The 27,143-nt window shown below is 35.5% G+C and overlaps 1 protein-coding gene across 2 annotated transcripts in view; it reads right to left on the reverse strand.

Moving 5' to 3' along the window:
* Positions 1-27,143, reverse strand: part of 5PtaseI (inositol polyphosphate-5-phosphatase A) — a 400,034-nt gene that overhangs the window by 247,720 nt on the left and 125,171 nt on the right. For both annotated transcript variants that reach the window (XM_090385500.1, XM_090385499.1), the window contains exon 7: positions 10,496-10,612. In XM_090385500.1, coding sequence (XP_090241626.1) covers positions 10,496-10,612 — 117 coding nt within the window. The remainder of the gene's footprint in view (positions 1-10,495; positions 10,613-27,143) is intronic.

Consider the following 27,143-nt stretch of genomic DNA (forward strand, 5'->3'; position numbering starts at 1 on the left):
ATTCCACAACCCCACGATCCCAACAACCAAAAAATCACCTATGAACTCACCACAACTTTAACTTCTAGGAAAACATATTTACACATAAGGGGGTTGTCAATGAACGCATTAAATATCTCAAAAAGCAGGAGCACATTCAGAACACATGAGCCACACTGGACGATACAGCGCCCTCTACCATCACAAGGTACTGACAGAATCTGGTGGTTTTCCATTCCGACCATGTACTCAAATCAGGAGGAAGCGGATTTGCACTTTATGTATGGTTTGATGGACAGCAATGCTCTGGAGTCTCGTCATTTGTACCATGAAAGGTTCCCAGAACGAAGATGTCCAGACAGTAAAATGTTTGAAGGTATCTATCACCGCCTTTGTGAACATGGGACCTTTACGTCTCATGCTGCCGACAGAGGACGACCAAGATCTACAACTCCTGGAATCAGCACACACAGAATAGCAATGCAACTGGCTGTTCAACATTCGACTATTTGGAGAGTTTTTTTTTTTTTTTTTGGTAGTTGTTGGCGCATTGGCTTCTGTGGCCATAACGCACCTCCCAAGGTTTTTTTTTTTTTTTTTTTTTGCAGTACTTTGATCCAAGCCCAAGGTAGGATTCGAACCCGCGACCTTTGGGTTGCCAGGCAGGCACTTTACCCACCCAGCTAGCCCAGTCGGCTATTTGGAGAGTGTTGCGAGAACACCAACTGTATCTGTACCATCTGCAACAGGTACAGGCCTTGTCACCAGCAGATTACCCAGCGTGAGTAATGTTCTGCCAGTGGTTCTTGCAGCAGTGTGGTACAACTCCTCACTTTCCTGCCTTAGTGATATTCACAGATGAAACACAGTTCACACGAGACAGAATCCAAAATTTTCACAGTCAGCATGTATGGGCTGAGGAAAACCCCACATTCAATTTTTCCATCACCAACAGCAGTTCAGCCTCAACATCTGGGTGAGTGTTTTTAGTGATAAGTTATTTGGACCCCATGTACTTCCAAACAAACTCACAGGGCAGGTGTACAGAAACTTTCTGGAAAACAACGTTCCTGATTTCTTGGACGCCATGCCACTGATCATTCGTCAACAAGCACACTTCATGCACGATGGCGCTCCCACCCATTTCAGCCACCTAGCCCGCAATTACCCGAATCAGAAGTTTCCTGGTAGGTAGAGTGGTGGGCCGGAGGCCAGTGTGATTTTGGCCATAAATGCTAGTATGAGGCCGCTACAAATTTTGCTGGGTAAGAATTTTTGACCCAGTCTGCCTCTATCGATATTGCTTTTCTTTTTCTCTCTGAATCTGTAGTGTCTTCACCGGGATGCTTCCTTTTCACACCTTTTAAGTATTTTACTCATTTTTAGGGAAAAAGCACAATTACAAAATGAGGAGGCACACTCGATACACATAAACAAAGCTGCACGTGTGTAACAACTGAAAAAACAACACCGTAAAGGCAGAGACACACTATTAACACCTCACTAGCTCACATTTTACTAAAGAACATTTCTGGGGGTCACTACTATAAAACAATAAAAACAATTTCCAGTTGCATTCCTGCTAGTGGAATCTGTCATAAATGGGTAATCTAATTGCATTTGCAATAATACCGATAGCTGGAATTGTGTGGGTTTTTATGTTATTATGGTGAAATGTGTTTCCCCTTCACTGATATAAAAAACAGAAATACATTTTCAGAATCTTCTCTTCATTCCTATCATGCTGCGTTCAGTTGGGGTGATTCCGCGTTCGATTGTCATTTCTTGTAAACACAAAGGCAAATCATGCATAAGCGAATTTGGTTCGTGTTATACATGATATCATTCGCCTATTTATAAATCGTGTATGATCGAATTTGTGTGGTTTAAATACGTGTTATATGAGGACTGACTGTACTACTAATCAGCTTGATATACCCTTTTACCCACTGAAAGGGCAGTTGGAATTGATAGAACAAAGAATGCTCTAAATGCCAAGAGATGTATCATAATCTTAGCTTAAATATTACCTTTTCCCTATCAGAAATAGTCAAACCTGATAGACTTTATCAGACTGTATATCACAAAAGAATTTAAAGTAAACACTCTAAAACCATATTTATAAAAGAATTTAACAACAGCACATACAAAGCAACTTTCACAGCTAGCTGCCATTGACATACCCGTATCTCTCTCTCTCTCTCTCTCTCTCTCTCTCTCTCTCTCTCTCTCTCTCTACTGTCTTAAAATACAAGGTGATTCAGGAGGAATGGTAATATTTTGGGAGGTTATAGTATCAATTATTGAGTAAAAAAGTTCATATAAATATGTGTCCAATTCTCAATGGATACAGATGTTTGAAACTGGCTTGCACAGCTCCCTGAATCAGATGTGACCAAGAAGCAGTTATAACCTGATGCTGTTTAGTGTTAGAAATGTTTTTAAGAATGCTGCACATCTTCACACCTGCTGAATATGCCGAAATGGTGTTTGTCTATGGTTTTTTTGTGATAGAAGTGCTACTGCTGCTTGTAGAGAATACCGCTGACAGTTTCCTAACAGCAGAATACCGGATTCAAGAGCGTTTACTAGTGTTTACACCAAACTGCATGAGACAGTACAGTTTCCAGCACTCATATTTCTTCTGAATGTGCAAATGAACAAAATGTGGACAAAATAGAACACATTCTTCAGTCAGTAGAATGCAGTCCTACTATTAGCACATGAAGAATTTCTACCTGTGACGGTGTTCCACAGACAAGAGTATGGCGAACATTACATGAGCACGGCTTGTATCCATTTCACATACAGTGGGTGCAACACCTTCAATCAGGAGACAAAGGCCAGTGATTGGAATTTTGTTGGTGGGTAATGCTAATCGCTGATTAATTCCATTAATACTGTACAGCGAAGAAGCTACTTTTACCCATGACGGTTTCAACGCCACCTGTAACTCTCATAGGTGGTCAGACAAAAATCCACATGCCACTGTAGACACAAATTTTCAAAATAGCTTCTCTGTAAATGTGTGGTGCGGTATCATTGACAATCAGTTGATTGGGCCTGTTGTGTTACAAAATTGTCTTACAGGGCCCATTTACTCAGAATTTCTGCAAAGTGAACTTCCACTACTATTGTAGGATGTTCCCTTGGCTGCAAGGATTGGTATGTACTTTCAGAATGACGGAGCTCCTGCACATTATACCAGTCTGGCGATACAATATCTAAATCAAATATTCCATGAATGATGGATCGGCCACACAGGTCCCGTTCATTGGCCACGAAGGTCTCCAAGACCTCACTCCATTAGATTTTTGTTTGTGGGGATTGATGAAAAGAGCAGTATACAAAGAAAAGGTGAATACAAGAGACAAATTGCTTGCTCGCATTTTGGATACTACTGCTGCCCTCAAAGGAATGTCAAGATGATCTCAGACAAACAACACGTCATATTACCACAAGAGTAGCAAAGTGCACTGAGATTGGCGGTGGGATTTTCGAACATTTATTGAACTGTAAAAAATTTGTCAATTATTTATGTTTTGTAAATAATTGCCAAAAAAATAAATAAATACAAACAATAAGTCATTTATCATTCTTTAATACCTCTCATGATGGCTTTGTGCTCACCAGTTTCAAACAGATGTATCTCCATATCCATTGAGAATTGGACATATGTTTGTATGAACTTTTTTACTCAAAATAATCAATACTTTAACCTCCCAAAATATTTACTATTCCTATTGAATCACCCTGTATACAGCAGAACCTCATAAATCTGGCATTCTTAGGTAACCAATACATTCCAGATTTTTAAATCTCGATTTTTTGAAAGATATGCACAGCCTAAATCAGTGGTTTTAAACCAGGGTACTGTGGCACCTTAGGGTGCCGCAACAACATTCCAGGGGTGCCATGTAATTTGGGTTTAAGTTACTTAAACTTATTTTTAAAAAATATATATATGTTTATTTCATTATAAAAAGGTATACAGTATCTGTTTAATTTGGTGGTGATCTATAATTGACGTTTACTGAGTACCTCTATATAAAGAATTTTTTTTTTTTTTTTTTTTTTTTTTTTACGTGAACCCCAAACACGAGAGGTATTAGAACCTATAGTACTTAGTACTGGGCTTGGGCTGGAGGTTGAGAAGACTAAAGAAGATATTTGTTGACATTCAACTTGAACTTCTGTAGATTGTAATTTTCAGGAAATACATATGAAGGAAGGTTGTTCCAGAATACGGCAGTTGAATGAATAAATGAATAAATGAAGAAGATGAAAAGTTGGTTCTGTGGGTTTGAAGTTGGACAGCAAATGGATGTTGGCTGGTGGCGGCACGTGTTCAGACTGTTTTGAAAGAGAGAGCGGGAATTATAGAAGCCAATTCAGAAGAACAGTGGCCATGGAAGTATCTGTAGAAGAGGCATGCAGAAGAAACAGTACATCTATGAGAAGGAAAAAAGAAACATCTATGAGAAGGCGAGTGGAGAGACTCTGTTAGAGATGAATCATTAATTAACCTAACTGCCCTCTTCTGAATGGAATCAAGAAGCCTGAGAGAGGTTTTGGGGGCACCACCCCAGATGTGGGAACAATATTCCATGTCAGGGCAGATTTGCGATTTATACAGAGTGAGCAGCTGTTTGGAAGAAAAGTAACGCCGAGAGTGAAAGAGAAAACCAAGTTTTTTAGATGCAGAGGAAGCAATATTTGTAATGTGCTTGTGCCAAGAGAGATTAGAAGTCAGGGTAATCCCCAAAAGAGATATATCGTTTTGCCTAGAAATCGGAGTGTCACTAAAGATAAGCATAGGAGCAGAAGAATCCTTTTTGCGAGATATAAGACAAGACTGAGTTTTAGAAGGGTTGAAATCAATTAAGTTGTCTTTGCCCCACTGGAGAATTACCTGAAGATCGGCATTTAAGGCATTGGTAGCAGATTTTCGAGAAGTTGAAGCTGATTGAGCAGGACAAGGTTTCTCAAAATGGAAAGTGGAATGCAATGTGCTATCATCGGCAAAACTATGGATAGGATTTCCAGTCAATGGAAGAAGGTCATTAATATATAAGAGGAAAAGAGTGGGGGAAAGAACTGAATCTTGGGGGAACACCGGCATTAGTGGAGAAGTTAGAAGACAGAGAGCCATCTACCATCACCCTCAGTGAGCAATCAGACAGAAAACTGGATAACCAATTACTAAAAACATTTGGTAAACCATAAGATGGAAGCTTCTTTAGAAGACCTTTATGCCAAACACGATCAAAAGCCTTTGAGATGTCAAGAGCAACTACTTGTGTTTCACCGAACCTTTCCATTGAATTAGTCCATAAATGGGTAACATAAGCCAGAATATCACCAGTGGATTGACACTGATGAAATCTATGCCAGCGATCGTTGATAAGACGGAAGGTTTCTAGGTAGTTTAAGAGTTGGTGGTTAATTGATTTCTCCATTACTTTAGAAAGAGTAGAAGTAATTGCAATGGAACGATAATTGGATGGGAGGGATTTGTCACCCTTTTTAGGAACTGACTGGATATGAGCAAATTTCCAAGCAGAGGGAAAAACACCTTTGGAATAAGAAAGTGAAAAAAGGCGGCAAAGAATAGGAGTAAGTTCAGGAGCACAGGTTTTGAGAACAAGTGGAGAAATACCATCAGGACCTGGAGCTTTCTTAGCATCAAGATTCATCCAAAATCCTTCTGATATCCTTTTAACGGAAGACCACAGGAGGCATTGAATGGAGCGTGTTCGGAATGGCGGGAGGTGTTTTACCAAGATCATTAATACATGAGCTGAAAGAAAAATGGCATGCTAGTAGGTCAGCTTTATCCTTGGCTGAAGTGACAACAGAACCATCTGGTTTGGACAGAGGTGGGAGCAGAGATGGGCAAAAGTTGCAGCCAATAGCTTTGGCAAGAGGCCAGAATGCTCGGCTACCATTAGGGAAAGAAGCAAGTTTTCTACTCTTAGCCTGTTCGAACTCTAGTTTGGACTGATTAATAACTGCTTTAGAATTGTTGCGAGCTTTGGTGTAAGCAGAAAATGAAACTGAAGAATTAGAAACAAGCCAATTACGATATGCAACATTCTTCTCTTGAACAGCCTTAGCACATTTATTGGAAAACCAAGGTTTAGATAAAGGACGGGATTTTAAAGCGGAGTGTAGGATAAAGAATTCCATTCCTGCAAGAATAATTTCACTGACATGATCTGAGCAAACGTTGACATCAGAACTTTTGAAACAGTAATCCGACCAAGGAAAAGAAGAAAAGAAGTCTTGCAGGTCATCCCATTTTGCATTCTTGTAATGCCAAACAACACGAGCTTGGGAATAGCCATGAGATAAAGGTTCCATTGGAGAAGAGACAATCACCAAGTTGTGATCTGAAGTGCCTAAAGGACCTCTCACTTCGACCATGTACTTAGAAAGGTTGTTTGTGAGAAAAAGATCAAGCGTATTGGCTGTATGATTAGGATTGTCCGGTATTCTTGTAGGTAAATGAACAATCTGTTATGGGTCATTAGTAATTGCAAAAGCCTCAGCGTCTCGACCTGCTGGGTCGGTGTGACTAGAAAACAGAAGCCAGCTGGAGTTGTGAACATTAAAATCACCAAGGAAAATTACCTCACTGTTAGTAAAGTTGGACTGGAGAAAGTCAAGTTGCAAAGAGAGGAAGTCAAAGAGCTCCAAGTGATTAGTGGAGTTGGGAGAACGGTAGACAACAGATGAATTTGACACAATGAGGTAAAGAGAATATAAAGAATATAAAGAGAATAAAGAGATATAAAGAATAAAATTATATACTGTATATATATGATTTGTATTATGAAATGTAATTTTTATAATTATATTATTGTAATAACTATCATATAACATACTTTTTTAATATTATATATATATATATATATATATATATATATATATATATATATATATATATGTATGTATGTATATATTTAAGAGAGAATTGGATCAAACAAGCAGAAAACAGTAGGGGTGCCATAAAACAAAATAAATTACTTAGGGGTGCTGTTATTAAAAAAATGTTGAAAACAACTGGCCTAAATATTCAGAGGCAATTCTTATTCTTAATAGATAATACAGTATGTTGTTCTGTGGAAATCAAAGGGATTAGAGTCTATCCCTATGATCTCCGCAGAACAACAGCTGCCAGCATTCGCAGCTATGTTAAAAATGCTAAAATGTTAATCTGTATTGCCAGATTGGTCTGGCAATACAGATTAACAACTGGTGGGTAATAAATTACCTAGGAAATAAAGGTTACAGGATTTAATTCTGCCTCTTAGTACGAGATGTGCAATATGATAGTGCAATATGATTTCAGAAAACTGACCAGCCTTAAAAACTAAATAAATACTACTGTACTATATTGAGTACTATACTGTAAACTAGCATTGAATGTCTTTCAAAACGAATGACTTTATATGCCGCAAGTACATTGTTACTATGTACTTTATATGCTGCAAGTACATAATAACAATGATATACAGTCTATGCATACATAAAATAGAAAGAAATTGGTATTTGGAATTATTAATGGAACATAACATATAAATCTGGCACCTGCGATGCTTTTATTTAAGTCTGGCCAGCCTACTTTACTTCAGCCCCTGTAGGCTCGACCTCCGGAGAAATATTCAAAAATGTTGAATTTTTGAGGTTCACCTGTATTATCTCTTAATATAGTCATATATTTTTCTATTATGGATTAAGAATTTCTAATATAATTTATATAATGGATTAAGAATTTCTAATATGGTTAGGAAACAGTGATACATATATTTTTCATATATGTATCACTGTTTCCTAACCATATTAGAAATTCTTAATCCATTAACTAGAAAATTCCATTCTTGCAAAAGTTCTCCCGGTTGTGCTGAGACATTTAAATCACATACTAGAATACTGTGCAATATGTTAATAAAAAAAGACAGAATTTTGTTAGTCTGCATTATGGCTGGTTGGTTTATACCATACCACAGGAACAGTGAATGACATCCATTGAATGAGGTTAACATAGAAAAATATGCAATATATATATATATATATATATATATACAGTGCCCAGTATGTCTTAATCCTCAATGTTGAACCTAAAATAGAGGAAATAAGCATATTTAACTGTTTTTGTTATAGACTGACATTGTGCTTTGGTGTACACTGTCCATGCACACACACAACAAAAACTGTTTTTGTTGTGCGCAAAGAAAACAAAAATAATCACACATACAGCCAGCCTAACATTCAAGAACCTGTTATAATAGCTCTCATAACAGGATGTTTCATAATTATGTATTATCTCTTCCTATATCCTCTCTACGTTTGTTTTGGCACTATTTAGTAACCAATACTTACCTTCGAGCAGTGTTATAAAAATCATAAAATTGTCATAAAAATGAGTAAATTGAATTTTTAGGCATGTTCACATAGATATCTGCTAAGTGTCTATTGCAGTGGCTTTTGACCTTTTTTTTAATAACAGCACCCCTAAGTAATTCATTTCATTTTGTGGCACCCCTACTGAATTTTTTTCTGCCTATTAGATTCGATTCTCTCTCCGTATATATATATATATATATATATATATATATAATATTAAAAAAATGTTATATGATAGTTATTACAATAATATAACTATAAACAAAATTACAATTCATAATACAAATTATATATATATATAATAATTTTGTTCTTTATAAAGAGGTACTAAATAAACCTCTATCTGTGCTTCATCGATTTCAAGCAGGCATTTAACTCTGTAAACAGAGAAAATTTAATGAAGCAACTTCAAAAAATCCCACTTGATCATGAAATAATCATGTTTGTAAATAATTTCTACAAAAATACAAGAGCAATCGTAAAATTCAACAACCTTAAAACAGAGAAATTTGAAATAGAGAAAGGAATCATGCAGGGATGACCTTTATCTCCATATCTATTTAATATCTACCTAGAAGAACTAATGAAATCAATTGAAGAAGAAAGAGGCACAATAATAAATGGAAAAAATATAAACCACATAAAATATGCAGATGATATTGTGATTTTAACAGAAACCAAAGAACCAAAAGAAATATTAACAAACATTGATAAAGCAAGCAACAATTATGGAATTAATATTAATATAAACAAAACCAAAGTAATGCAAATTGGAAAAAACATAGAAGACATAAACTCCAAAATCAACAAATAGAACAAGTACTTGTACTTGTTTTATTATAGAACAAGTACAAAAATTTGTATACCCGGGCTCTATAATAACCAGAAACCTAAGTAATATTGACCAAATTAATCACAGACTGAACATTGGATGGACAAACATGAACAAACTCAAAAACATATGAAAGAGCAATAAAACCTCAAATAGTCTAAAAATTAAACTATATGAAACTGTCATCATACCCACAGCAACTTATGATAAAGAGATATCAGAGAACTGGAGAATAAATAAGAAAGAAAGGCAAAAAATAATGTCATTTTAAATGAGATGTCTAAGGAAAATCAATAAAACAAATTGGAGAGAACATAAAACTAATGAACAAGTAAGGAGAGATCTAAATTTTGAATGAAGAATAATAGAGAAGATCTACAAAAAACAACTTCAGTGGTTTGGACATGTGAACCGGATGAAACAACACAGGCTGCCTAATGTAGTACTGACAGGAAGAATTGGGATAAGAGAATTATCCCACAAAATTAAAAAGATACTGTACACCTTTTTATAATGAAATAAATATATAAATTTAAAAAAAAAAAAGTTTAAGTAACTTAAATCCAAATTATGTGGCTCCCCTGAAATGTTGTTGTGGCACCCCGGTTGAAAACCACTGGTCTATTGTCTTCACCGTGTCCACCCGTGTGTCCGCATGTTACAACTCAACTCCCAGTGGATGGATATTCATGAAATTTTATATTTAGTTCTTTTAGAAAAATTTGTTGAGCCATCTAAAATTTCATTAAAATCAGGCAAACAGAAAATATAGTTAGTTTTAATGCAATACTTTAAGCTTTACAAGTATGCACATACTTCACATGCATATTTAAGTATGACTCACGAACATGGTGTCATTTATGAAGAGATACATATGTAGAGAGAGAAAAGAGACAAGAAAAAAGCATCAGGAGAAGTGTAATAAATATTATACAGTTTTAATTAAATTGAATGACTAAGTTTAAAGAACGTAAACCTACAGGTTTATTAAGTGTTCTAAAAAGTTATAATCTTAGTAATTAATTGATAAAGAAATAACTGTATTTACTCTTCACTTCTCTTAATAGGAGAAAAAGAATAAATATTCAATCAATTTAAATCTGTATGTACAGATTCAAAATTAATATAACAGAATTAATTAAAAAGCCAGTTTTCTTTTAAGTTACCAAAACCTTGTTGACCAGCATTAGTGTTAATTACCAGCAGTCAAAAAAAAAAAAAAAAAAAAAAAAAGAATACATTTAAAGTGAATGAAAACAACTTTGTAACACCTACTGATTCCATTGCAATAAAGTTGGAAGCATCATGAAACAAATGAATGTTAACAAGGTCAAAAATGGTTCCATTAATATTCCATCTTGTCCTCATGAACCCTTTCCTTGACCACTTACACTAGTAAGAAAAAATAATAATGATAACAGTAAATTCTACAATATTCTGCAAATGTAAAAGTCAACTATTCAGGACTAAGTTAGAATATGAAAAGACAGAATTTCAAAAAGCTACTTCCACCAAAATAATAAAATAAATAAAATTTGCATTCCTTTCCCTGCCAAGTGTATTTATTTGAGTAAATAAATAGCTTCAATGTGAACCATGATAAATATTTTAGAAGAGGAAAAAATGTTAAAAATCAACAAATGATAAGCACTATAAAATAAACATATTTAAAATACTGTACTCTTAATTCACACTAAATTTCTATAAACAAGTAACTGTTATAAAGATTGACTTAGAGAGAGAGAGAGAGAGAGAGAGTCTTTATTGCAACAGAAAATTGTTACATTATGCCAGTCACAGTCATAAGACTGGGGGCTAACATCATGAAAATACTAAGTACTAAATACTAAATAGAAAATTTTCTACACATTTGGTTTTATAACACTGTTTGTCTTATTATGATAACAACAAGGCCTTATTTTGAAATAATGCAATTAATTAAAGACTACACACTACACAATTCTTTATCGCTAATAAAGAAAATATATGTACACAATGATAATGTATGGTACTCAGTGTTACAATACCTGAAAAAATGAAAAAAAAAAATATATATATATATATAAAAAGATCTTACAAATAATAGAAATAGGAAGAATTAATTTAAGTGGTATATATACACTATACTGCCAAAAGTAACTGGGTACCTGCATGATTCAGAGAACCTTTTATTGATATAAAACTTAATAATGTGTAGACCCATCACTGGCTTTAATTACAACTGCATCCTTACCAATAAACTCCAAAACAATTTTTGTTAACAGGAAGTCAGTATTACTTTATCAATACAAACAAATTAATTAAATTGGTGCAAACAAAAAAAAAATATATCTACATTTACATGTTTAGAAAATATACATAGGACCATAAACATCAGATCATTCATTATCTATATTACTGAGTAAACATTTAGCCTGAAAGGTTTTAATTTAACAAGCAGTAACTGTTATAAGCCAGTTAACACACAACATGATTATCTCTTGCTATTAAATAAAACCTTAACTAAATAAAAATATTATTTTAACAAATTTAATTTCCTTGCTAAACAAGGTGGCTTGGCTATTTTAAAACAAATTAGTGATCGATAATTTATGTATACTTAAGAATCAATAAGGTTCAATTTATCCACGAATGCAATATGTAAAGTGGGAAACAAGGTAGTAATAATATGTTGTAATGGTTGGCATCTACAACTTATTATTTTCCCTACGGAATAGAGATGTGCAAATATATCCTAAATTCACAAAGGGGATCAAAGGGAGACATGAGTAATTAGAGACCTGTTAGCTTGACTTTTGTTCTAAGGAAAATAATGGAGTCAGTAGTTAAAAAGAAATAATGCAGGGTCATCTACACAAGAATGCACTGATATTACAGTCACAGCATAGATTGTTAAGAAGTGATCTAGTCTGACCAATCTGATTGGATACTATGACACAGTAACAAAGGAACTAGATGTAAAAAAACAACTTTGACATCACATACTTAGATTTCAGAAAAACTTTTGATACTGTTGCACATAAGAGATCGCTGTAAAAATTGGAGCAGGGTGACATTAAGGGTAAGTTACTGATATGGATAAAAGGAGAGTTGGAGAAGACAGAGTGGTCATTAATGGACACTGCTCTTCGTGGACTAATGTTATTAGTGAATTCCCTCAGGTTCAGTGCTGGGCTCACTGCTGTTTTTAATATTTATTAAAGATACTGATGAAGGCATATCTAGCCTTAATGTCTACAAAAGTTGGCAAAGTAGTTGATCACAGTAATCAGGGTATGCTACTGCAACAATATCTAGACAAATTAGGTAGATAGCTTGAGAAGTGGCAACTAAAGTTTAATATTGACAAATGCAAGGTACTTCATGTCAGGAGTAGTAATCCCAGATTAATGTACCAACTGCGTAGTACCACACTCAGGGCAGGGGAGAATGAAAATGACCAGTGGGTCATTTTAATTCTTGACAGAGGTTGATTAGAATTCCAATTTCCTGTAGGAGGGGATGATAAGAAGTGTGTTTGCACTGTATGACTACGAGGCACTATGCAAATCAAAATATATTAATGAAGAAATGACTACCAACAAATTTCGTTTAAATCAAGCTGGATATCATATAATTCAGCAGAAAGTATACCGTACTCACCGCTAAAGTATAACGTGGAAGAGATTTTGAGAGTACATGAGATGGGAATTCATCTGCTGCACCTACACATGACTGGGACTTAGAACCATCTGTATAGATTATGAGTTTTCTGGTGTGTTCTGAAGCATGGTTAGCACGTAGCTGTTGAATGTTATGTGACAAAATGGAATTTGTTGATCACTGATAAAAGCACAGATCAATACCCAGCTCATGTCTATCCTATAGCAGTAAAGGGATATTTATATTTTCCTCAATTTCACTGAGATCAATTTTCCATTTATGTACTATTTCTCGAAGGCATATCTCAGCAGGGCTGGGTTCGTTAGGCTTAGATTCCTAGGGCCATGGCTAAATAGATATATCCAATAATTGAGATAGGCCCAACAGGGGTGGGGTAGGATGGTAGACTTCTTATTTCGGGAGCATATTGACAGAATAGGCTTTGTCTTCTGAGGTAATGCGGGGGGGGGGGGGGGCATCATGTGCTTCTATGTACAAGCTGTGAACTGGGGAGGTAGTGTTGGTACCCAGTGCAGATCGAAGAGCATTGTGTTGGATGGTGCTGACAGATCATAAGATACTCTTTTTAGCTGAAGCATATACTATATGCCCCACAGTCGAGGATGCTGCACAAAGAATATTTAATTTCTGGAGGCACATTGTTCACAGGTAGGTAATAAGTTTATGAAGATTTAATTTGGTGTCTAAAACTAAACCTAATAGTCTTAAGGAATTTGTCATGGGTATTTCTGTGTTTCAGTCTTAAGACGGATTCTGGATAACGAAACATAATTTACAGAAGTATTGCTGAACTCTTCCCCCCCCCCTCGGTTAATAGGTGGTCATTGAATTTTGTCCAATTTTCAATTTTAGTTATTGCTAGGCACCTTCGATGATTGATAGGAAATAGTGAGATTATCCACATACATATAAGTTTCTACTGTAGCTGGAAAGTCTTGAGTTATGTTACCGGTATGTAATGCAAAAAGAATTGTACTTAAAATCGATCCCCAAGGTATTCCTTCTTACATGGGAATCGTAGCAAAAGAATTCTGGAATCGCACTTGAAAGGTTCCAAGATAGAGAAAATTCTGAATGAATCAAGGCAGGTTACCTCTCAGTCCAAGGTCGTATAAGTCTTGGAGAATTCCATATCTCCAGGTGAAGTTGAATACCTTATTAATATCAAAAGTTACCATTACCACATGTTTTTTAACAAAAGTGTTTCGAGGATGAGCTTTGATTTTAATGTGGATGTCAGTTTCAGACCTGTTATGATGGAAACCAAATTGGTGGGGTGATATAGCATCCTGATCAATGTTCCCTCTAATTTTTTTTTTATAGCTGTGCAGTGCAGAAATGCACCCAAGTAAAAATTTTTTAGACAAGATTAAATAATATGTGCAATGTTTTTACAAATTGTTTTAATTATAAGTAGGGACATACATAATAATAATAAAAAAATGTTAACAATAAATTTACACTTTACAGTTAGTTAGTTATTTTCTTGGAATTTTTCTCTTCTGTTCTTTGTAGAAGTCCATACTTTGTAGACATCATCTACATTTATTGTTGCACCACTGGCTAAATGCAATTTGATTCTCATAAGTACACTTAAATGATCTTCGTGTATTCTATTTCGATTTTTTGTTTTAATTGAATTCATAGTGCTAAATTCTCGCTCGCAGTCTGCACTTGATGCTTGAAATGTTCGCATAATATTATTAGAGAATGGATATGTTACAAAACTCTAAATTTGTAAGTACGAAATTTAGTGTCACTGAAAGTTTTAAATGTTCCAGTTTTAGTTTTTTCGGCAATTATAAATTTTAATTCCAAATATTCTTCTGATATTTTAGAAATATCATCACTTTCATTATTTGTAATAAATTGTGAATATTTTTTGCAAGGCATATCACATTAAGTTTTGCAAAGTCAAAACTATTGCTTTCATTTGTGACAGCATTAATATCAAATACTTTCCGATTGTTTAATCCATCATCAGGAAATCTGTTATCTAAGTGATCACATACGTTTTATAAATCAAATTATAGCTGCAGTGTCAACATCACTTTGAATTTCTGATAATACTTTCACATTTTCACTCCAGAAAATATTTTTACCAAGATATTGGCTTCTTAATTTGATTATTTTAGCTTTAACATTGATGTGCATCAATAATGTTTAAACAACTTTTTTTGTAGAAATTTTCCAAGCGATGCAAGCTCTCCTAATACATCATTGAGTGCAATTAATGCCACATGATATTGTGAATTTGTCCAAATTTGTAAGCAGCATTTACTAATAGGATCATTACATTCATTAACCTGCTCACTGCAATATTCAATTAATATTTCATAATTTTTTACTAAAGCATCAACTGCAAAATGTCTGGATAACCATCTGACTTCATGTAATGGTCTAAAAGATACAACATAGTGTTCTGTAACCTGGGCTAGTTCTTCTAATTTTCCTTTTTTTAATGTTAGACCTGATAAACATTGTGTATACACAGTTCTAAGCAATGTCTCTATTACATAATAGATACATTTTTCTATGTGTCAACCAATCCTAAATTTTCTTGGTGTGCAACACAATGTTGTCCAGATAGATGTAATATTTCCTTTATGAGAATTGCTACTACTCCATTTTTCTTTCCAAGCATAACACTTGCTCCATCTGACTTGAACATTACCATCTTTTGAATATCAAAATTATATTTGTCATAAAAAAAATTTATTTTTTCTAAAATGGACATACTGTCACAGTTTTTTTTTTTTTTTTTTTGATTTGGTAGTTGTTGGCGCATCGGCTTCTGTAGCCATATTGCACCTCCCAAGGATTTTGCAGTACTTTGGTCCAAGCCCGAGGCAGGAATCGAACCCGCGACCTTTGGGTTGCCGGGCAGGTACTTTACCCACTCGGCTAGCCCGGTCGGCGTCACAGTTTGTAAGCACCAAAATACCTCCAAATACTGTGTTGTAATATGTTTCATTTTTCACTCGAAATTTAAAATACAAAATTACTACTTTTTGTAATGAAATATCAGTATTTTCGTCTAAAATTAACGTGCAGAAAGTAGATTCTCTTATTTAGTTCAGGATATTTTTTTATGAGAACAGAATTTATACAATCAACAAATTCAAATGAATAATTTTTGCTTCTCCAATGTTTAGGTATATCTATAAATTTTTCCCATGTGTTCAGGAATGTCTTGTACAGTTCATTGATGCATTAATTTTTATGGCTAATATCACATCATTAATTAAAACCTTAACCATATCAAAATTTGATTTCAATCGTTCATTTCTTTCCTTTTTTATGTTACGTACTTATACAGTTTCCGTCAAAATATTTAAAATTCCACCATTTTTCAGATTACATAACTTGGTAACCAGGTCTATATGTATCGTCTGACTTAGACGCAGTTTTAAATAATCTAATTTCCATTCTTCCCATTTTCTTCCTGTACTAAATTCTCCAGCAACTTTTGCTTCTGCACAAAAAGTACACAAGACGATACCATTTTTTTCATTGTATTGAAAAATATCTCCTAGTTTTAGGTTTTGCTTTTTGTTTGATGGAATTTCAACATCAATTTGTTTTAAAAGCCGATCCTTTTTAAATGTTTTGCAAGTTTTTTTATTTACAATATTTATTATTTTTTATTTACTATTTATAACTTTAACAAATATAACTTTTCACTATGTACTATGTATTTGCAATGTACTATGTATTTGAAATGAAAGATGTTTGTTATTTTGTTATTTGGTTTTCAGGAGCATTAGCAACTAAGGCCATATTGCTTTGGGATATGCGGTGGTCATTCCCTGACCTTTCCGCATCCTCCGTATTTGGTGGTGATGGGCTCGAACCCCAGTCTAATCAAGAAGCGTGTGCTATGCACTGCTGCTCCTTTCCACCTGGCTACGGAGGCGTCACATATATAAAAGATGTGGGACCATGTCATGCAATAGCGAATCTTATGGCATGAGCTATCCCCTACCTATATCCATTCTTCCACTAATACTCCTGTGGCCATCTAGTATGTCGGCTATGTGCGCGAGAAGTAAAAGCACTTGTGCAACTTCACAGAAATCAGTGAGCGGCCACGCACGCAACTTAGAGGAAACCGTGATCCTGATCTTCAATAATTCAATGAATCTTTTGTGAACCATCTTTTCTAGGATTTTTCCTAAGCAGCTGGTCAGAGATATAGGACTATAACTGGTGGGTGGGGGGGGGAAGCATCATTCTGGTTTTGTATGGCTACCACTTTTGACTGATACCACATATTAGAGTAAACAAACATTGTCTTCAAAGATTCTGTTGTAAAGCTGCAGTATTGTGGACATCGAGTTAGAGTTAAGGTGGCAAAGCACCTTAATTCCTTTTGGATAGTTTCATTGAGTTTGGTAACAGTGAATGGTAGGTTACAGGAATATGATTAATTTGTAGCAAAATTAATTTTATATTGTTCACAAACTTCTTTATGCAACTAAACGAGTCTCCATAAGAAGCAGAGGATGAGGTGACAGTGAATGTTTCAGTTATGTCTCTGCAATGTAGAGTGGAAAAGAAATATCTTTTCCTTTCCAAGACAGGATTGGGGTAGAAGTTTGCTAAAACATTCAACTACGAGTGTGGATCTTTCTCCAGGTTATTTTGGGGTCAGTGTTTCTGCAGCTGGTACAGTAAATTTAATCCATGCATCCCATTTTACCTGCCTACGAATTTTGAGCTTCAGCTTAGAGTCATTTATAGTTTATAAGATTCTCCGTTATAGAAAACTGTCCACCGAATTCTAGGATAAATGGATTAGTAACATATGGACAGGTCCAGAGTACAGCTAGATCCTTTGGGGCAGTGAATATATGTGTGCACATCTGTGTTCAGTTGGTTGGTTGATATGTTGTTTAATGGCACAAGGGCTACTAAGGCCATATTGTGCCTGATTCTATTCCATAGTGCAATTAGAGTTAAAATCTGTTAAATAATCCTATTTGTTTCAAGAAAACAAAGAGCTCAGCTAGATTTGCATCATCTCCAATCAGATGAAGTAATGTTAAAGGTTCTTGCAGATGTGAAAATTTTGTTTCAATAATTATTATAATGGTTGCAATTTATTAGAATATGCTTCACCGTAAGTGTAGACTGACAAAATGTACAAATAGGCGGATCTTCCTACATGAGTAGAATATGGGTTAGATGTGTGTGTGCTCAATACAAGTCCTAGCCAGGATCACCTCCTCTTGCCTATTTGATCGCATGCTTGATGGCCACAACTTAGGTTCGTGTTTAAATTGAAGCAGCTTATTGCCACCCTGAGCCTGCCAGATTTGCAATCATTGCTCTTCACACGTTTCTTACAACTGATTTGTAGTCTGTATATGGCAATTGGTAGTTAGAAGAGCTTGCAGTGGTTGGATGTTTAGCAGCTTGATCTGCATGATTATTTCCTTTGATGCCTACATGACTTGGTATCCAACAGAAAGTGACTGGTTGGTTAGCAGCAGATAATAATTTATTTATCTGTGATCTGATTTGCTTCAAGACTGGGTGGATTGGCTTGGATGAATTTTTTAATGCTGTTATTGCACTCAAAGAGTCAGAATAGATCATTGTCTGCTTATAGGACAAATCAGTCGCGTGATCTAGAGCTATCTTTATCGCAAACTGTTCGACAGTATAAACACTGCATTCCCTCGGAAGAGACACAGAACTAGAAAAGATAGTAGAAACTGCTGCTGCGTCTACTGTTCTACTTGTTTTTGAGCCATTGGTATGTATATATATATATATATATATATATATATGAAATATGAAAACTCTGAGAATGTTTAGCTATGTGTGTGTGTGTAGCATGGAGTTCCCTGATGGTGAAATCTGCTGCTTGTTTTTATCCCCATTGTTGGAAAGAGAGATCAAAGACGGGCATATAACTAAACTATGGAGGGTCGTAAGTGCTTGTGTCCTGAAAGGTATTATCCATATGTAAATACCAGCATTCTATTAACTGTAGTAGCCTTATTCCAATTGGTTTATTTTTGTTAGGTTTGTTGACATAAAAGGCGGTCCACTCGGGCTCAAATAAATATGGCCAAATAGGATGAAAGGGAAGGCTCCGTATTTTTGTTTCATAGTTGAGTAGCAACAATTTCCTCCGAAGAGGAGTGGAGGTTTGTGTGCCTCTATATACAGACTGGGTACAGGGGGGGATGTTCTAAATGCCCCTGAGACAATCGTTAGAGCTCTGTGATGGATAGTATCTAGCTGAATTAGTGCACTTTTCCTAGCAGAATCATAGATTGGTGATCCGTAGTCCAAGCAAGATCTGATTAATACTCGATATAGTTGAAGCAGAGTGTATTGGTCAACATCCCACGTTGATGAAGATAGTACTCTGAGGATATTTAATTTTTTCAAGTAACTAGTTTTCAGATATGTGATGTGTTGAATGAAGTTTAATTTATTGTCCAGGATTAAGCCAAGAAATCTGATACTACTGGAAAGAGGTATGGCCTTCCTTGTAGTCCAAAGGTGTGAAGATACCGTAAAATGCGGAAATGCCATGTTGTATCAAAGGCCTTCTCTAAATCCAAAATTACCACAACCAGGTGGTCCTTTCTGACAAAAGCATTTCTGATGTTCAATTCTGCTTTAGCTATCATATCCAATGCAGATCTATTTTGTCAAAAGCCATACTGATTTTTATGCAAGATGTTACGTGACTCCAAAAACCAGGTGAGACACTTGAGGACCAATTTCTCCGGTGTTTTCCCTAAACAATTAGTTAAGGAAATTGGATGATAATTTACCAGATCAGAGAGATCCTTTCCTGATTTAGGGATGGCTAATACAAGTGAATGCCTCCAAGAGTGAGGATAAACATGCTCCTGAAAAATTCTGTTAAAAAAAAAAAATCAGTAAAAAGTTTGTAAGTCTGTGTCGTTCAGGTGTTTTAACATAATGTAAAATATACCATCAGGGCCAGACACACTACTGGGTTCTCTGTTAAGAGATTCCTTTAACTGGGATATTGTAAAAGGCTGATTATATGGAAGAGAGAGGCTGGTGTTGAAATTTAACTTCTGCCTTTCTGCTGCATCTTTAATTCATTGGAATGGAGCATCATATGAGATTGATGCTGAAATTTTGGCAAAAGCTTCAGTGAAAGCATTTGCTATGTCTTTGGGGGAAGATAGTTCTTGATCATTACAGATCAATACAGGAGAGGATGACAATGGATATTTGCCATTCAGAAGTTGGATTTTCCTCCAGATTAATCTGGTATCGGTGTTTTTTGTAATAGTGGATACAAATTGAATCCATGAATCTTTTTTGGCCTTTTTTCTTACTTGCCATGCTTTAGCATTGAGTTTCTTACGGTTTATAAGGTTAATAGTAGTGAATTGAGTTTCTTATAGTTTATAAGGTTAATAGAATGCTTGCAAAAAATATTCCAAACTTTATTCTTTTCTTTTTTCGCTATATTACATTCATCATTCCACCAGTAGTCGTTGCACCTGTGTGGACGAGTTGACGACTGAGGAATAGCTTTTTCAGCTGCTGCTAGAATGATATGGTCAAAAGCTTCATCTATTGACTGATTCTGAATGAAGGTTTTATCTAAAGCTGTACTTAAGGAAAATTTTATCCAGTTTGCCTTTGTAAATTTCCATCTTCTGCAAATTTCCAGATTGGAGGAGATAGTTTGAAATTTACAAGTAATTGAAAGATGATCGCTATTATGTGGATTATTCAATACTTCCCAATGTATACTTGGGTACAGAGCAGGGGAGTAGATAGATAGATCTATGGCAAAAGTATTTCCTGTGGGAAAATGCACATGGGTATGTGCACCTGTGTTCAGCAGAGTTAGATTATGAGTATGCAGTAATGTTTCTATTAGCTTCCCTCTTCTATCCATATGTAGACCACCCCCATAATGGGTAGTATCCATTAAAGTCGCCCATCAAACAAATAGGAGGTGGTATCTGGGCAAGGAGCTCATCAAAATCTAGGAGTATATACATTTGGTTGAGTGGAAGATAAATAGAAACAAGAGATAAAATTATTCCAAGTTCTATTCTAACAGCAACAACTTCTAAATTAGTTTTTAAAGGGATTTGCCTAGATGGATACTAAAACTGCTACACCTCCATGGGCTGCAGTTGCTGCATTCCTGTCACGCTTGTACAAAGTATATTTCTTTATTGAGGGGGGTCACTTGTGGAGTTAAATTTGTTTCCTATAAACAAATGCCTGCTGGACTGAAATCTCGGATTAGGTCATAAAATCATTTGTATTAGTACAAAGTCCTTGACAATTCCATTGTAAAATGCACTGCATTATTTAGTTTTAGTGGTAGGATGATCTGGTTGCTTTTTAGAGGCACTAGGTTTAGCGACCTATTTTAATTTTATAGTTTTTAGGAAAGGTAGGCCGTCCAGTGTCCATATCTTCTTCAGCATAAATTTCTAATATTGGTTCTTCTTGAGTTTTGTGATCTATATCCATTTCTGCAGTATTAATTTGGCTCTTAGAAGGTTCATCTTTTGCCATCCTGGTTTCACTTTGGGATGCCACTAGTAGAGGGGATGGAAATTGGAGTATTACAAATCTGGTCTCTTTTTTTTTTTTTTTTTTTTGCTTCAAAGATGGATTAGGAGCTGAAAGCTGAGATCTAGGGTGCCTCCGTAGCCAGGTGGGCAGGAGCAACAGTGCATAGCACATGCTTCTTGATTAGACCAGGGTTCGAGCCCTGTCACCACCAAATACGGAGGATGCGGAAAGGTCAAGGGAATGACCACCGCATATTCCAGGAGCAATATGGCCTTAGTTGCTAATGCTCCTAAAAACCAAATAACAAACAAACAAACAACTGAGCTCTAGCCCATTCAGCAAGTGATATGTTAGGCAGAACTGAGTCATTGCTCAAGGGGTAGAATTTTTCTCAGCCTTTTCTGTGCTTGTTAACAGGAGAGACTGCTTCTACAGGGATGGGATACACTTAAATAGAATGGGTGCAAAAATATTTGCTGATGCTATTGAAGCAGAGTTAGGTGGTTTGGGCATGCTCAATGCTGATGGGATTCTTCCTCTTGCTCAGAATAATCACCTGGGAGGGCATAAATTCAAATTGAGGAAAGGCAGTTGTAGGATAACAGTGCAGAAGTTTGCCTTTAGCCAGCGGGGGTGGTTGATTGCTGGAACAAACTTCCATCTGTTGTTGTAGAAGTTGATAGCAGCTATAAAAACAAAACAGCATTCCAGACTTGATCCAGACGATGACATGGAAGTAGCAATTTCAAATATTGTGCCAAATATGAACCAAATATTATTAGTTATCCAAGCTCATCCTTCTCATTTGTATTTGTGTTTTGTATTTGTTAATTTTTTTATTGTTTTGTAATCTTAGTTGAAAAATAAGAATATGATTTGTTCTTTTTGCTGTATTCAAATAAAATGTTAAACAATTATTTTAATGTTAAAATTAAAAGGAAACAATTTTTTTTATTCCTTTCTCAGTACTCAAATAAAATTTTATAATACATATTTTATAAAATGCCATTTTTATTCTCTAAAATTGGTCATCCTACCTCGGGTTTATATTGAGGGGTTGCATCTATTTTATATTTAATAAAGGGGGTCGCGAGCGAAATAAGTTTGCGCACCACTATCCTAGATCATAGTAGCTAACATAATCACCAAACGGAAATGTTATGGTGCTACTAAAATTGGGAAATTTGGGTAGCCTACAAAGAATTACAGAAAGGTATTAGGAAGCATCCAAAAGAGTAATATGTATATCCCTTCAGTCCTCAATCAAATGCTGTCAATCAGGATGATATGTAACGAGCTGCACAGAATCAGATTTTAAGAAAAGCAACAACATATAAACCAATTATCATAGTAAGCAATGCACAGTACTGACAACCCAGGCACACAACTCATCACAACTGATCCCTGGAACATTGGTAAACTGTTATGGAGTTGTGATTCGTGGTAAACATGTTGTCCGAACTGTGAAATTTAGTGGAGGTATCACACACAGTCTGAGAATGTTTCTCATGGTTAGGACCATTACTTGTTCCTGGAACAATTAATGCTATGCAGTACACTGATATTCTAGACAACTGTGCTCTTCCTAAATTGTAGTAACAATGTGGAGAGAGTTTCTTTTCAGTTTCAGCATTGTCATGCCAAAACAGAAAAGAGCACATCATACTTCACAGCCATCACTGACTTAGACTGAAGACATAGACCTGCAAAAGCTTTACTGGCCTGGGCAGAGCTCCGACCCTAACCTTGCTGAAAACCTTTCAGATGAAGGGGAACATTGGGTTTGGACTAGGTCAACATAACTATAATCACCAGCTGTATTAATTACTGTATTGAAGGAAGAACTAACCCAAGTACCATATTCCTGTTGTCAAAAATTGGCCAGGTATACTGGCAAGAAATCCAAAGAAGAAAAAAAATCAGTCAAGAAACACTTGTCATGATGAACCGAAGACGACAAGAAAAACACTGACAGGGAGAAAATTGAGTATACTGAGTTATGCAAAGCCATTAGAAAGACTCAGAGAGGACATAAGAAAATTTAACACAAGAAAAGTAGAACAAGCATTAAGGGAAAACAAAGGATTTAAATCAGTAATACAGAAAGACAAATGATACTGAAACTGAAGAACAGTGATGGTGTACTTATGAATAGCAGAGAAGACATAATTCAAATAGCAGACGATTACTATAAAGAGTTATACAAGGAGTGAGAGAATGATGCCAGCAGTGAGGAAGATGGATCGCAAATCAGTAACACATACAACATACCTGATATCCTTCCTGATGAGGCAGAACACGCGTTGAAGAAAATGAAGAATCAGAAAGCTCCGGGGGAAGATGAAGTTACTGTAGAATTGTTAAAATTGGGAGGAAGAGATATGACACAAAAACTGGCAAGACTCTTCACAAAATACATTAGAAAAGGTGTGGTCCTAAGGAGTGGAATAATGTAATCATAGTTTTTCTGCATAAGAAAGAAGATAAATCAGAAATTGGAAATTATAGACAATTAGCTTGTTATCCCACATCTACAAGTTATTCACAAGGGTCATTACTAACAGATTAGAAAGAATACTTGATGAGAATCAACCGAAAGAGCAAGCTGGCTTTAGGACAGGATTCTCAACTAGGGATCACCTTCAAGTAATGTCACAGCTAATGGAGAAGGCAAATGAATATAAAACACCATTATGCCTTGTATTTGTGGATTATGAAAAGGCATTTGACTCGATACAGCATAAGGCAATGTTTCGGACACTGGAAAGACAAGGCATAGATACCCCATATATTATGATTTTGAAGAAAATATATGAGAATGCTACCTCTTTTATTAGCATTGGCATTTAGCATTAGTAGAGGCATATGATGCAAGAAAGCAAGCTTATGCAGCATCAGCCAAAAAAAAAAAAAAAAAAAAAAACACTTTCATTTCTCCCCTCCATTCGTTCAAAATACCTGTCCAGCTGAGCCTTAAATTTATTTAGGCTATCAACTTCCACAACAAGGGATGGAAGTCTGTTCCACCAACCAACTACCTGCTGGCTAAAGGCAAATTTACAAACATCTATCCTACATCTGTCTTTCCTCAATCTGAATTTATGCCCTCTCAGGTGATTATTCTGAGCAAGAGGAAGAATCCCATCGGCATTGAGCATGCTCAAACCAATCAAGGCTTTATACACCTCTATCAGATCACTTCGCCGGTGCCTAGTCTCCAGACACTGCAATTTGCAAAACTTAAGCCTTTCTTCGTAAGAGCAACCCTTTGTTCCATTCACTAATCTTGTTGCCCTTCTCTGTACTTGTTCCAGCAGCTATACATTCTTCTTGAAATGAGGCCTCCAGACCTGTATACAGTACTCAAGGTGTGGCCTGGCCATTGCCTCATAGAAGGGAATAATCACCTCCTTATCCCTGCTAGAAAAATTCCTGTATATCATTGACAAGACACCATGAGCTACTCTTGCAGCCCATCTGCATTGCTCAGAGAACTTCATATCTGCCTGCCACAAGTATGCCACAGAAAGGGATATAATGATTGAAGGAGCAGTAATTGAAAAGGTGGAGTCATATACTTATCTGGGACAAGTCATTAGCTGTAATAATGATAAATGGATGGAAGTCAAGAGAAGAATAAATTTTGGATGGATAGCATTCAGGAAATATGGTCACATACTGAGGAGCAATACCCCAATTTGTCTGAAACGTAAAATAATGAACCAACGTATACTCCCACCATGACTTATATGGAAGTGAAACTTGGGCACTCACCAAAAGAATGGAAGAGAAACTGAGAACTACACAGTGAAGAATGAAACAAATTATATTGGGAATCAGACTGTTAGATAAGAAGAGAAACACATGGATTAGGCAGCAAACTCAAGTAAAGAACATTCTTATCAAATCTAAAGAACTAAAATGGTCTTGGGTAGGACACATAGCTCAAAGACATGATGACAGATGGACTAAGAAAATAACAGAATGGTACCCAAGAGGAGCTAAGAGAAAACCTGGAAGACAACAACGGAGATGGACAGATGAAATTCATGAGTTTGTGGGTAGTAAATGGATGGCCATTGCACAAAACAGAAGGAACTGGAAAGTTGCTGGAGAGGCCTTCATCCTGCAGTGGATTGAAAATGGCTGATGATGATGACTGGCATAGACAGTATGTATTACAACCAAAAGTAGGCTGAAATATTATTAAGTATTGTATCATTAAAATGTTCTTTAAAACATGCAGGTGTCTGATTACTTTTGGCAATATAGTATACATTAAGATATAGGTACAACGCAATGAAAAATATAAATATAATTAAATTTCAAAAGTTAAAATCACTAACTTAACATGTACTTGCAAATTAAATAATTTACTTATTGTTACCCAGAGGTGGAAAAGAGCATTTCCTACACAAAGGCAAGTTCAGTTAACTAAATAAAATTGCAATTGATGCCAACATTTAGATCTTTGGGATTCCATTCTCAAGACAAGCACAAAGGCAACTTCAGTTAAATTAACTTGTAATTCAGGTTAATTACAAGCATAGTTGATTCACTTGTAACATATTCATCACAGCTCAAATTACAAGGAAATTTAATTATAAAGTTGCTTTTGTATCTTACCCAAGCAGATATGAAATGTTGACATCATTTGGAATTTTATTTAGTAAAAAAATGTGCCTTTGTTTATGAAATCCTCTTTTTTGCTTCTGGGTAACAATCAATAAACTCTAGAATTTGTAAATACAGACACTCCCCGGCTTATGTAAGGGTTGCGTTCTGTGGAACTCTACATAAGTAGAATTTTACATAAGTTGAAAATTCCCTAAATGCTTATGCAGCACTCGTAACTATGCACGCTAAATTTGATTGAAGCAAAAAAGAAATATTCGACGAACATGTAAATTGAATTATTTATTCAATTTTTTTATCTCATGCACAGGAAAAATTACAAAAATTTCAAAATTATAAAATTACAAAAAGAGAGAGGAGACAGGCATAACGTCATCAAGTTTTACCTTTGAGGCATTGTTGCCAGAATTAACTCTCCAGCTGATAAGCATGCTGCTGCGGAAGTTGAGGATGTGGAGATTTAGAAGGTTTTTTTTCCAACACATCACAGAATAGGCACTGGCGACTTCACCGCATACTTTGATGTTTTGGAAACCAGCGCAATGCTTGAACTTATTAAACCACCCATTGCTTGCCATGAACTTGGCTTGGGGTTTGCTGTACTTATCCTTAATATCGTCATAAATACTTCTTGCTTTTGCTTAAATGGCCGGTGAACTCAGGGACACTTGCTTCTGAATCTGATTTTCCATTCATATTATTAATAGCTTTTCCATCTTTGATATAGCACCTGAATGTTGTTTTGTGATCACTGTTCTTAAATGCGTTGATCCTTTAACATGTTCTTTTATACACGCACTGTCCTTTAAAACAGTGAAGCAAAATAAAACTATTGAAGCAGCGAGACCTAATTCCCTGCAATAGATGACAAACTTTGTCCTGCTTTGTACTTCTTAATTAATCATCTTCATTTATAAATCAATTTTGTTTGGTTTTCTAGCACTGCCACCACTTGCACTTTCCGTTGGCCCCTTTCCCTTCACCATTGTAATTCAGTAAATAAGAATAAATAGATTTTGAAATTTTATTTATGTTTTTATATGATTGAAGATTTCAGTGAAGGGGAACTCATTCCACCATA

This window comes from Mastigoproctus giganteus, chromosome 11 (genome assembly GCF_048544385.1).
Source record: "Mastigoproctus giganteus isolate SK-2022 chromosome 11, ASM4854438v1, whole genome shotgun sequence".
Classification (NCBI taxonomy): domain Eukaryota; kingdom Metazoa; phylum Arthropoda; class Arachnida; order Uropygi; family Thelyphonidae; genus Mastigoproctus; species Mastigoproctus giganteus.